A 14,005-nucleotide genomic window follows, 5' to 3' on the forward strand; every position below is an offset into this window, starting at 1 on the left:
GCCCCGCCTGAGTTTCCGTCGTGGCTGGAGGCGGGCAGCCGCCCCGGGGCTGCACCCAGAGCAGCATCGGACCCACACTCCCCCTTCCCACCCCAGCGCCGCCGGACCTCGGCCGGGCGGGCTCAGCCCTGCTGCAGACAGAGGCTTTGCAACAAAGCGGCCCTTGTTGCTAATTGCTTATTTCCCATGTGCTAAAGCCCTTAAGGAGCTGGGGCGGCAGGTTCAGTACCAGCCTGGCCCAGAGCGCCTTAGCTGAGGCTAAGCAGCTTGTGTAACCCAGGTAATTCCGGCTCCGCGCTTCTCAGGAGCGCAGTGTACCCAGCGATGTGCAATGGCATCACCAACCCAGCGGCATCCGCCGCTCTGCAGGGGACAACGTCACCCTGGGACAAAGCAACCCCAATTCCCAGCCCGGGACAAAGGGCAGGACGTGTTGGTGTGCACACTGGGACCACCTTACCCTCCTCCGGGGGGTTCAGGGTAAGGGTCCAGCTCAGGCAGGACCTCCAGCCCTGCTGGGAAAAACTCTGACGAACCGATGGACTGAGCTCTTCAGTGAAGACATCAGTAATCCCTTAGCAAACTCCTCACGTGACGCACAAGTTAAGTCTGTACAGCTCTGTACAGCGCTAGTCTCTACTACAGCACAGTCTGTGTACCAAACTTTTAAAACGCCTGTGTTTGGAGCAGCAATTGATTCTTGATGATTACATCTCTGTGTGGACTTAGCAGTCCAAAAGTGGGCACACTTAAACACATGATTAGAACAACCTGCAACCACAGCTCACAAGTGAAACCTTTCCTTGGGACATGGATTTTCAAGGCTGGCCCCCTCACCATCTAAAATTTTTGCACCCCACACCGGTGCTAAAATCACCCTCTGAATAGAGGTGGGACCATAAATCCCTGTCTGGGTGGCATTGGTTTCCTTCTGTCTATAGATCAAATGCCCGCGGCACTGGCGGCGGCGCAGAGCGACCGGCTGCGTGCGTCAGACCATCCGCTCATTCAGCGCTGGGGACGGACGGGGACAGCCCGTTCGTGGGGGCACTCTAAAGCACCGCGGGCCTAATTATTGCCAAAATGGCAGGTTTCTGTTAAAAACTGTGAATGGACTTCGCTCTGGGAGTGCTCTCCTGCCTGCCTCGGAGGCGTGGGCAGCCTGCCCCAGGCCACCCTTGCCTGCCAGCCGGGCTCTCAGGGACAGGGGAGATGCTCTCCCTTCACAGATGCTCACCTGCTGCTGTGGGGAGGAGAAATAAAAGGCCTCTGTCCCTCCATCCCCGTTCGGGAATCCCAGCCGTGGGACACTGTGCTGCCACAGGGGAGTCCTGGCTCGGAGGGAACCGCCACTGAGCTTCAGAGAGCAGGAGGGTGTTGTGGGAACCCCTCCAGAGGATTGTTGGGAGCTTTCTCGTGCGGCCCCAGCACTGCATCACTCCAGAAAGCATCCCAGCTATGCAGCAAAACCTCTCGATTTCCTGCTGGTTGTTTGTTTGTTTGTTCGTTCCTCCATCAAAGGGCTTCAGCCCTTGGAAGCTCCTTCTCCACCCAAGTGCTGGTGAGGAAGCCCTAGGCTGAGCGGCACCAGCTGCCCGCCAGCTGCCGGAGCAGCCCCATCCGCTCCTCCTGGCCCACCGCTGGATGCTCTGCCCCCGCAGCCACTTCCCAGAGCAGATTCAAGAGTCAAGCTGGGCTGCTTTGAGACCTCTGCTCGCATCTACAGCCCAGACTCCCCTCCCTACCACGCTGCAAAACCTTCACTGAGGTGCAAGGAGTCATGAATACTTGTGCTGCACAGGCCAGCTTGAGCCTTGCCGCTGCCCATGAACGGCATCCTTCTTAGCAGCCCCAAACCCAGCCACTTCCCAGAGCAGATTCAAGAGTCAAGCTGGGCTGCTTTGAGACCTCTGCTCGCATCTACAGCCCAGACTCCCCTCCCTACCACGCTGCAAAACCTTCACTGAGGTGCAAGGAGTCATGAATACTTGTGCTGCACAGGCCAGCTTGAGCCTTGCCGCTGCCCATGAACGGCATCCTTCTTAGCAGCCCCAAACCCAGCTGTGACCTCCCAAAAAGCATCATTGCCCAGAATGGACCTGTCCTTTCTTCACTTCATGCTCTCCCATAACAAAAAAGTAATCACCGAGGATGATAGCAGTTGTACAAATACCCAGCTGGATCTAACCACTGGCTCACGATGTTTAGCGTGCAGGGGCTGACGATCTACCAGCGGAGCCAGGTACTCCAGCAACCCCAGGATGCCACCGGTGTGACACCTGCCTCTAGACACCGAAACCGAGATGTTCAGGAGCTGAAATTGAGACGTTCAGGAGTTGAAGACAAGTGCAGGTATGGTAACAGATACATGCTCACCTGCTGCACCCTGGCCTCGTGTGCTATGGGCAACAGAAAAAGCCGTAGCAAAGTCACAGCAAATTTCTCAGGCAGCCCTTGCAAACAAGGAGCACCACCCACACGTGCTGTCTGCAGGACAGCAAAGTCCTTGGAGGGAAAGCTTGAACCCAAGAGTCCTGACTGCCTTACCCCCTGCCCCGCAAGGGTCTTGGTTGTTGGGAAAAAACATTATTGTAATGCCCGATGTCTCAAAAGGAGCAGTTAATATTATTAATAGTATTCATGCTAATCGATGCACAGTTGTGGTTGTCAGATCTCGTCAAATTTATTCATTGTTTTTAAATGTTTCAGGTTTGCTTGGTAATGGCAGTAAGTGCAACAGGCCCTACGTATTAATGATGTGCACAGATGTAAACAACAAAACCCCAACAAAAATGTTGTCAGATAATTTTTTTTTATCAGAAAGTAATGTTGAATTCCAGAAATCAATTCTGCTGCCAGTTCCTTGCAGGTTCTGCTTGTTCTGTAGTTTTGGCTGCTTCTTGCAGCCATTGCCAAAGAATTCCCAGAACCATTCCCCCCTGTGTATCAAGCAGCAGCACTTGCTACAAATCAAGTCAAAGCCTCAAAATGGTTTAAAATCCAAAGTGTGCCGGGTTCGGCTTGCAGGACCGTGGGCAGGCGGGGCGTAGGCAAGGCAAATTCTCCTGCCTTCACTGACTGAGGGGCTTGGGAAACAGAGCCGGTCACGACAGGCAGCTCCCTACTCCCCCAGGGCAAAAGCACCTGGAAAAGTGCAAAGTCTTCAAATCAGCGCAACCTGCCTGCATGGGGAGCCCATGAAGCCAGGCGAACTCAGGCAGGAGGACCTGCCTGCTGGAGATGGTTATCTCCAACTCGGGAAAGCTCCATCCCAGGCAACAGCCCACCTGCACTGCTGTATCTTACAGCCACTACCACCGCCTCAACTGATACCCAGGGAATCAAGCTGCTCCTCCTTGCTCACAGCTGTGAGCAGTATTTGGGGTTTTATTTTAGATCCCAAGAGAAGGTACAGGATGTACTGTCTCAGCCCAGACACACTGACAGCCCGGCCTGGCTGCAGATTCAGCATTAGCCTGCTCCCAGCCCAGGATAACTCCATTCTTCTTCCAAACATCTGACAAACTGACTTAGCATTGCTGCCGCCGAGCTCCCAGCAAACACCGAGCACTGCAAGTGCCGTGCCTCCGGGTCCAGAAGTTGCACAGGCTTGCTTCCACTCATTAACGGGCTTCTCAGGGTTATTTTACCATCTCTCCAACAGACAAAACCCGTGTGACAGAGCATACAGCACACCTACAGCAGCTCTCACACAACCATAAGCAGAAACAAAGCTTTTTCTTTCCACAAAATAATGTTCTGTTTGAGCTCTCCCTAGGTTTTAGGCAGAAGCAAAGGCGAATGGCCCTGCAGCCATGCAAGGACTCAAGTATTGGTCCTTTGTAGTCTGTAGCTGTCCCTTTGATGTAGATACCCTTTCCTGCAGGACAAACTTTTATAATTTCTAGCACTGTGGATTCCCAAGATGCCTCCAGCTTTTACCAGCTCCTCATTGCAGGGGACAGCAGTGAAGATCTCACCCAACGGCAGGAAGGGAGGCAGCAGCCACCCAGCTGTGTGCACCCTTGGACCTGAGAGGGTCCGGGACCCCTCCTGAAGCCCACCATCACAGGTAGCCAGCAGATACCTTCCTCCCAGCTGCAGCAAGAGGGTGAAAGCACCCATGTGAGGACCTGTGGGACACGTCCTCCCCATTGCCAGCAAACGGCTCCTCTCCAACGAGACCTCCAAGGCGAGCGATGCAGGGGCAGCACTCAGGGCCCCAGGCAGTGCTGGCACTGGTGGGCACCCAGAACCCGCTGCCACGTGTCAGCGCCAGTAACAGCACTGGCACCACGTGGGAAGCAACGAGGCCGGGATGGCCATGGGGATGGCAGCAGGGAGCAGCATGCTGTGGTGTGCCGGTCCAGGGTCAGCCCAAGGCTGCTGAGAGCAGCTGTGCAATCAATACGGCTGTCCTGCTTCCTCTTGCATGCCACCAGCATAACTGCGGGATCTATAACCAGGAAACTCGGTAAGAATAGACCTTCCGTAATCAGAGAATTTTCAGGACATTTTCGGGAGTGCCACAGTGTTTCCCCATGCCGTGCATCGCAGCCACAAGGCTGCTTCGAAACAGGGAGGCTTCTCCCTTTGGCACCTGGCAGCGCTGAGCTGAGCCAGGCTGGCACTGAGGCCCCCCGGGAGGTCTAAGCTGCAGCAGCACCTGCATGCGGATGCCCTCACCATGCCCTGATGGAGACCTCCGCTGTGCCCACACGCAGCCTCTGCTGCTCACGCTTGGTCAGGAGGCTGACCCACAGCAAGCCGTGCTTCTCTTCCCCATCACTCAGACCCATCGCGGCCGGGACCGCAGCTACGCCGCTCCCCAGGCCAGGCACGCTCCCCATACATGCCCTGGGGACGGTGACTTTGCCTGCCAGCCTGGTAGCTGGCTTGCAGGCTGCATCTGCAATGCTTGCCTGCATGTTTCTTAGCAGGGCTAAGAGCACAGGAGGGCCTGGACGTCTCAGTTTGGCCAGGATATGGCATGGAAAGCCCAGTGCCACATAAATATTTATACAGAGCATCATCACCTGCCCTCTGTAGCCTGGTGAACAGGACACTGCCAGCACACCTGAGTAGCTGAAATACTGCAGTGGACAACAGGATTTTTAATTAAGGTTATGACTCTGCAGAAGCACTCCTTGCATGGAAAGCCTTTTGGACCAGGCAAAATTCAGATGCAGATTTTAATCTTTCCATCAAAATCATTCTCACTGAAGCAGGAGCTCCCGGTCTTGGCCGTGGTGTGGATCCTGTGCAGACAGACACATGAGCAGGCATACGTCAGCGCTGGGAAGAGGCTCTGCCTGCAGACCAGCATGCAAATGTCAACCTGCCTGGAGGCATCCAGCGCTTGCCACAGAAAGCCCACAATCATCTAAGAGGCCAGCGCATAGTACTGAGTGTCCCCAACTACCCTGGCAGCAGAGGCAGCCCCTTGTGGGACAACGCTCTGCCTGCGACCCCATCCACAGCGGTGGTGACCATACCGCCTTGTCACATATCGGATCCAAAAGCCGGAGGAAGGACAACACGTCTGACCCACGGACAGAGCGCTGCTTCCTCTGCTGCAGCTGGAGAGAAGCAAACCTGATGCTGATGGCTTTGGACCCGAGATCAACTCCTGCAGCCGCCGTGGGCTCCTGCAACCTCCCGCCTCCACTCCCAGGACCCCCTGCCAGACGCCGCCCTGCGGGGCATGGTGGGGAGGCAGATCGGCAGCGCGATCCACGTACAAAGCTACCGCTCTCCACAGGCCACTCCAGCCCACCTTGAGCCACCCCAAAGGACAGGCCAGCCCCAGGCTGTGCAACAGTTAAACCCCAGCGTTTGCCTTGCAGGAGGGCCAGGAGATCCTGTTGCTCAGAGAAATGCGTTTGTCCAAGACAAACAGCAGCCGGGCATTGTTTCAGCATGAGTCAAACGAGTGGAAACGCTCCCGTGCCATCCTGTTTTGCTATCTGGAGGTTTCCCCCTGCCTTCAGGATGTGCAGGCAGGCTCCGGGATGTTTTCTATTCGCTGTTCTCTTACTCCTCCATTTCCCGCAAGCGCCTGTGCCCAGCACTGCCCCGTGCCCCAGCACAGCAGCCTGACCCTTGCACAGTCCCGGCCCATGCCTGGAAAGTGCAGTCTACAGCCAGCCAGCCAGCCAACAGGCAGCCAGTAGGAACAGCATTGCCCCCCAGAAAACAGTGCATCAGTTACAAAATATGCCGGTCTGCACTCATTTACCTCCTCTGATGGGCCAAGTTGGTAAAAAGGATCCAACACAGCCAGGTGAATTAATGTCCATCCATCTTCCCCATCACTAAGGAGATGGGAAGATGGCACCCAGTCCTTTCCCAGCCGGAGCAGCTTATCCAGCCCTGAGGGTGCCGGTCCGCAGCCCCTTGAGCAAGCTCAGGAAAGCCCTGCTGACTCTTCCCAACCTCTCTGACATTTTTCCCCATGCTGGCTACCCTGCTTTTAAGGCCTCGGTGTTGAATGTATGCTGGCGCAGCTGCTGTTCATACCCACACTACTGCTAGCAAGGGTGCACCACAGTGCTGCAGAGTCATAGCTAAAGGCACTGTGTCCTGCTTGGAAAACACCTCCTGGTCTGCTGTGGGAGCAGGTACCAGGATGCTGGTGTCTCCTTTGGCTGCAATTCCAACCACATCACCTAGCTGCCTTTGCTGGGAATGCTTTGAGTACAAAGGAGCAATGCTGGGATAAATCTCCCTGGTGTGGCAGGGAGCTGCGTGAGCGGGGTGGAAAACATGAGTGGCAATGGAGAGACCCCATCATCTCCCCATAACCCTCCTCCACTCCCACAACCACTTTCCCAACTGATGCTTCAAGCCTGCACACGTGACAAGTCACACGGCTGCAGCTGGCATCTCTTATTTCACACCTAGAACACGTTTTTATCTTGCTGAAAGTATAAAAATAGCAAAGATTTTTTTTTTTACAAAGACACTGAGGCTTCGTCAGCTTGCGTTTTCATCTGGAAGCCCTTTTAGCAGCGAGGTGCGAGCCCCGCGGGGCGGAGGGCTCAGCGGGAGGGCAGGCTGGCGTTTGCACAGCTTGCCCCGCGCCGGGTGATCTGGCGACAAGAAGGATCAGGAACTTGTTTTCACATGAAGATCAAAACAGCACAAGAAGAAAAGCACAACATAGCCCAAAGTGACCCAGAACGTCGAAACTGCAACAACAGAAAGTTCAGCCCAAAAATGCAGCCTGTGAGGGCTGTTATTGCTTGGCGTGTTTGTCCCCACTGCGGGCAGCAGGAGGGGGGAGAGCACGGCTTCGGCTCGGGTCAGGTATTCAGTGCTCAGGCCTGCGGTCCCGTGCCTTGTCCCCTGCCGTGCTGGAGAGCTCTCCTTCCAGCAGAGCACCCCAAAGCTTAACTCAGTGGTGACGACTGTAGTTTGAGCAACCAGAAAGGCTCTCATGAGCATGCTCTCAGCTGGCTTGAGTTTCTAGGAAACGATTGGTGGTAATTAATGACCATCAATCCCCCACTGGTAAACTGCTCTCCGTCTGCACCTTCATCCCATCCAGATGCACATGCAGCAGAAATGGCTGCTCCAGATATTTGCAGCTCAGCCTTTGCCCAAGAGCACTGCTGGACATGTCTTAGGAGGTTCAGTTGTTGATCTCACTACTAAGGCTTCCAGTAGGGAAGGAAAAGACATACAGAGCTCTTAAGCTGTTTTATCTTTTTCCAAGAACATTTCCATTAGGATTAGCAAATCTAGCTAAGCCATCTCAGACGCTCAAACTCTGCTCAGCTGAGAAGCCATTAAGGCATCCTGAGTTGATGATCTGATTCACCCTGGATTAAAACAAAACCTGAGGTTCATCCTTGGAACAATGCAGGCTAAACTAAACCAATTTCTTTAAGCACCAGCTTGGAAATATCTGTGTCCCTGAAGTCCACCAGTGGCCCATGAGTGGGAAGAGCTGGGCCACCCCTTTGTATGTGGCTCCCACTGCTAGCTGCTACCACAGCTGGCACTGGCTGGTGGACCAAGGATCTGAAGAGCAAGTGACCATGGGGCTATCCTCATGCTTGCAAGCCCAGGTCACCAACAGAGTTGCCCACTCAGTCTTCCCTGGGGGAATATTTCTACAGCAGAAGGTGCACTGACACTCCAGGGACCCAGAGCCTCACTGTTGCCCAAATTCAACCCTTACTCTCTGCAATATTCACAGCCAAAACCTCTGAGCCCCAGCACACAAACTGATGCTCCAGAATGCAATCACAGCACCTCAGCAGGCACGGCTGGGCAAACACACTTCTAGCAGATGTGCTATAATCTAGGTATGGATTTTGGCACCAATGACCAGGAACTTGGCTCTGGAAGCCTTATGATGGTGTGTGAGAACAAGGAAACCACAGTGACACCGTACACTTCATTCATACTGACCTACAAGTTTCAGATTAAGTCCCCGTGCAGGGATTAAAGCAAGGAGACTGTTTCCCACTATATTTTCTTCCAAACACCAACATGAGTTGAAGAGAAGACACGCCAGCTGCCCGCTGCCCACCCCCTGCTCCTCACAGGGAGGGGGCTGTACCTGTACACCGGCTGCATTTCCCTGGCAATCCCAATGACTGCTCCCTCTGGGAAGTTGTCAAACTCATCAAACAGGTCTCGGATGTTGGTCTTGTACTTCAGGTCCAAGTCTACCTGGATGATCTGTGTTATTTCTGAAAGCACAAAGAGGAAAAGTCAGCTATATAAGACAAAATTGTAACCAGTGATTACCAATGACTACTTGACAAATTACATCCAACAAAGATTTGGTGCAATCAGCCCCATGGGCAAGACTCAACCAATTCAGGGCACATACAATCCAGCTGCAACCTCTACATAAAGCTACCAACCTTCAACCATCATGACAGCCTTTACCACTGACCATTTTAGGCATGATTTACTTCAGAAATCATTTCTGGTGACCTCCGGCTCCTACCCACTCCCTGCTTCCTTCCAGAAGACTGGTTTTCCATACAACTGACAAAAGCAAGAGGTAGCTTCAACTCAGCCACTTCCTCTCTGGACGTGCTTCTGCAGAAGCAACCACACAAAACCTCATGCTCACCCCAGGAAAAGCTACCAACTCCACAAGCGTTTCCAAGCTCCAGCCACAGAGTATGCATCCCTGGATCAAAGTATCAGAGTAATTCCCATCACGGACAACATCAGTAATTCAGTCAGCCACACAACACCCTCAGTAGCACCTGCACGAGCTCAGTAGCGGCCAGCAGCCTGCCATGGGCTTCCCTGAGGGCAGAGATTACAGCCCCCTGCCTGCATAGAACTGCTGGTGGTCTGCAGTAGCCTGGAAAACTTTACTATTGCCAGTGGTACTCTGCCAGAGACAAGGAGGGTCGTGCAGACATGGAAGCATCTTCCACTTGCAGTGGGAAAGTCAAGAGCAAGGAGAGACCAGAGGACATCATTATCCAGGCCATACCAGAGCTCATTACCAGGGTCAGGCCCCTGCCTGTATTTGTCATAGTCTCCTCTGCAGCACAGGAGACCGACTGATGGAGATGTTGCTTGGGAGAGGGTGCAGGAGATGTGCCTTGTCAAGACTGCTTGTCCCTGGGGGATCTGGGGATGTTGTGTGGATTGCAGCAGGCCAAGTGGGATGCAGCAAATGCTGCATACGAGGGATCGGACCATTGGATGGGTTTCCCCAGGCCTGGACAAAGTCATGGTCATCTTCTGGCCAGCCAAGCTCAACCCTACTCGGTGACTGCAAGCGGAGTGGAGCCATCCCCCATAGCGTTATGTAATGCCACCACTATTTATATGTGTTATAAAAGCCAAGAGCAAACTGGCCAGCTTGCTTAGCACTTGGCAGTAATTGGATTATAAAAGACTGTGTCAACCTGTTTCATCCCCACTCACCATGCACAGGTGCCGTCACAGCGTCCTGCAGGCTAGACGTGCGTGTCACCACTGCTTTCCCAGCAATCGGCCCTCAGCCTTCCTCCTGCCCAGTACTTGCAGGCAGGGGGACAAGCCCAGCCTGCCCTCACCTTCTGCTGCCTGCACCCTCCGTGGCTATGACCAGGGCATCCAGTCAGGCTGGTGCTCCTGGGGTGCTGCCCACGCTCCAGCCTTCACACCACCGCGGTTCCTCACCTCCTCACCCCGCTGTGCTCAAGACAGGCTGCTGGCCACCCCTGATCTGCTGAGAGCAGGAGGCAATTGCCCTGTTTTCAGCCTCCAAAGCCACCGTTGGGACTAGAGACCTGGAGAAGCTGAGAGCAGCCAGGCATGGGCAGCTATCCTCCGGCACAGGAATGCACCTTTGCCATTTCAAATGCATTTGTCACTTGCTGTTTGTGTTTCAAGCAGACGCTGGGCTGTACTGCAGCTCTGAATTTTTTGCAGATCCTGCACTAATCCGGGCTCTTGGCAATTGGTCATATCTACTACACTGTCCTCATTTAAGAATGAAAAAGCCCCGTGAGATTAAGCAAGAAATATACTGCTTACTCTGCAAAGCATCCAAGCAGAAATATAAATCAAGAAGAAATAGTATCTAAGCTACAACCCAGGCTGTATCTCAATTTATTTTTTTTAACATCCATCATTCTCTATCTGCTAAAGGGAAAGGCCACACTCCCTCCAGCCAGCAGTACGGCAGTCCCCAGGCCTACCTAGTATTTACCACCACCATAATCCTCTGTTTGCAAAGGTTTAAAACCCAGGCGTAGTACTTCACTACAGGCTAAAACAGGTCTTGACCTGGAAGCAATTTCCTTCAGCCTTCCTAACTGCCTTAGGAATCACCAGTGCAACTCAAACAGACCAACAGGCAGAACAGAGGATTTCTGTAACGGTGAAGGAGACGTGTATCCCAAATACCCCAAACCTCCCCGGTGGTGCATACCACAGCGGTGCAAAACCCCAAATCCTTAACACTATTGCACTTGAGAATATCCAGACTGGTCACAAAACTCCAGGCGAGGAGACCCCAGGCCTGCAGCGCAAGCTCAGCCCATGCTGAGCAGGGGAAGAGCCTGAGCCCTCCAAGGCGCTGCTGAGGACGGGGAGAGGGGGTGGGGATCCCAGGAGGATCCCAGCATGGCTCAGCCTGGTGCACAGCAGCCTTCCGACACCTCATCAGGTTTCAATTAAATCAGCCGCGAGGCACGTCATCCGATTGTTCTCTGAAACTACAGATGAGCGCTATCTGCAATTAATCACAGCGGAGAAGGAAAGCTGAGCTGGGGGGAAGCGCTAATCCCAGCCACGCCTGCCCCAGCACCAGCACCCCGCACTGGTCCTATGCTGTGCTGGCAGAGTCCCCCAGGAAAAACTCACTGACAAATTAGACCCAGAGAGCGCAAAGTACTTTTCCTTTTAGTTTTTTGTTGTTTTTTTTTTTAAAAGCAACCATGAACTGTAACACTGAGACAAAAATGAGCAGAGGTGACATTAGCACCACTTTGTCAGATGCAGCTTGCACAGATAGATTAATGGCCAAGACAATTTCTCTGCCTGTGACTGGCAAGGGGCCAGGCACTAATATTTATGATGTATCATGCTCTTTCGCCCTTTTACCAAGTGCTTTGTCCTGGCTGCCATGTGGGGGTGGAGGAATCACATGCTCTCTTAGGCACAAATTGCTTGGAGGGGTCCAGCTGGAAATGTGGGAAAAGGCTGGAAGTATTCTGCTCAGGCAGCAAGTTCTCCAACTTTGCCATACTGTGTATTACCCTCTGCTCCATTCAACTCCGGCTCTTCCAGCCACGGTGTGTAAAGGGGAGTTACGCCACTCAAAGCAGAGATGACCTTCATTAGCAGTGACAGCTTTATGGCACAGGCTGGCCCCGTTTAATGCTCGTAATGTTTTACTGTAGCCTCAGCCTCGTACCAGCAACTGCAGCAGGGGTGCTGCCTGGGCTTGGCTGAAACACTCCCTCCAGCCATGTCCAGAAGAGAAAGGACAGCTTAAGGGATGCACGATCCCACAGAAGAGTCTGTGGTGCTGGAAACCAGGAAAGAAAGCCAGCAGCAGTATCCGAGCTGCCTTGCACCGGGGCTCAGCTGCCAAAGAGAGGGAGAATCAAGGTTACCCCACAGCTGGACTCCAGAGAGGTGCCGGTGCAGACCCCCTCTCATGTGAGCTGTCGGCAGACGTGGGGCTGGGACGTAAGCGCTGGCCTCGGCTCCAAACCCTCTTCTTTCATATAAGAAGATCTGGGGGCAGATATATACCTTGCCAGATCTGGGGCAGAGGGATGCCATCACCAGCAGCCACCGTCACTCTGCAGAGAGGGGAAAGGAGTGAAAATAACAACAGCTTGTGTCCACGAACAAATAGCGAAATGGAGAGTGGCCATCACAACACAAAGGGCAGAAGCTGTCCATCAAATGGCGTGGTCTTAATTGCTATTAATTGATGAGTGGCTTAAACAGCTTTAGAGTAGAAGCAACAAGAATTGAGGCCTCCTGGAGTGGTGTAGCTCTCCAGCCCATCGACGGGCTCGTGTTGGCATGAGCTCAGCTCCCTCCTCAGTGTACAGAGTTCTGCCTGCAGCTGGTCTGGCAGTGGAGCCGCTGCAGGAGCAGTGGGATGGCAGGAAGGGACAGGTGACCACCATGCCAAGCTGCACTGTGCCCAAATCTCACACATGCTCCTGCGGCAGATGTCTGTCACAGATGCTGGTGGCGATCTGGTTCTTCTCCTGCCATCTTCTGCACCGGGGTCTCCACCTGTCCCAGCAAACGTGCTTTTAAGGAGCTAAGCACCCTGGTGCACCAAGCCAGTGAGGAGAGACTCCTCTGATGTGTACCAGATGGGAGCACCCTGACCTTCCTGCACCTCCTCTACATCACAGCAGCAACTTCTGGGGCCAGAGGCTGGTGCCTGGCTCCCATGCAGAGCAGAAGAGGCGAGAGCAAGGATACCGCTGGGACTGCCGACTGTGCCTTACGTGCTGCACAACACAGGCAAGCCACTTTGCCTTTCCCTGTGGATCCAGCAGCAGCGACTCCTGCAACACAAGGAGGCAGGAGCCCCCCCCATCCTTCTGGAGACCGTGTGGGAAGCAGTGGCCCCACAAGGGCAGGACGATGGGCAGGGACAGACAGCTGCCGGACGCTGAGCGGCCCAGAGACCCTTCTGCAGGGACAGCAGTGGCTGCAGCCAGCACAGGTGACAGCACCCAGCAAAGGGATGGGAGTGTCCCCTGCTGGCTGCAGCTCTGGGTGTCGTGGGGCTGCTGCCGGGGTCTCGGGAAGGGCCAGGGGTGGTCAGGCCTTTTGCCACTCCAGTTGAACCATCAGAAGGAAGAGAGCCGGGTGGGCCAGGCTCTCTGAGTAGGGGTCAGCAAGGCTGGAGGGCTCAGGTGTGCTGGTTTGCAAACACTGGGCACACCTGGACAGCATCCCCTCCATCTCCCTCCATCACTTTGAGTTCGGCTCTGATTACTGATGACTTTTTTTAGTCAGAAGGTTTTTCATCTGTCCCCATCATGACAGGGGGACATTCCAAGGAAATCAGGAGCTGTGGAGGACCAGCAGTGACTTTTGAATCACTGCTCCGGGCAATAAACTTCCTGGAGCAGGGCGGCAGCAGGCCCTACTCCAGCAGGCAGCGTGCCTGCCGGCAGCGACGCGCCGCCCTGCAAAGCCACCCGGCTGGCTGCGAAACCAGGATCCTCCGCCCCCGCTGGCTCAGAGGGACGTGTGGCCAAGAAAAACACCACTCCCATGGCCAGCACCATGGCCGAGTGTGGGTGCAGAGTGGGCGACAGGCTCTGGAGGGTCCCCACGCCACCCAAAGGGTGCTGCCCAGCCAAAGTAGCTGGCCACCCCCAAAAGCCTGAGCTGCAGCAGGGAGCAGAGCACGAGTGCAGCTGTGGTGCTGGGCGGCGATGCCAGCACCACAACAAGCCCAGCGCAGATATGCACGGTTTATTTACACAAACACGCTGGGTTCTCCATCCTGCCCTTCCTCAGAGGCTCCCTGTGTTTGGCTCACCCCCTG

The 14,005-nt window shown here is 54.3% G+C and overlaps 1 protein-coding gene across 1 annotated transcript in view; it reads right to left on the reverse strand.

Annotated features, from left to right (window-relative positions):
- Nucleotides 1–14,005, reverse strand: part of XXYLT1 (xyloside xylosyltransferase 1) — a gene marked incomplete at its 5' end in the record, with an annotated part of 31,686 nt that overhangs the window by 6,317 nt on the left and 11,364 nt on the right. The window contains one exon of the mRNA XM_010294968.1: nt 8,570–8,702. Within this exon, the coding sequence (XP_010293270.1) occupies nt 8,570–8,702 (133 nt within the window). The remainder of the gene's footprint in view (nt 1–8,569; nt 8,703–14,005) is intronic.

Source organism: Phaethon lepturus, unplaced genomic scaffold (genome assembly GCF_000687285.1).
Source record: "Phaethon lepturus isolate BGI_N335 unplaced genomic scaffold, ASM68728v1 scaffold36969, whole genome shotgun sequence".
Taxonomy (NCBI): domain Eukaryota; kingdom Metazoa; phylum Chordata; class Aves; order Phaethontiformes; family Phaethontidae; genus Phaethon; species Phaethon lepturus.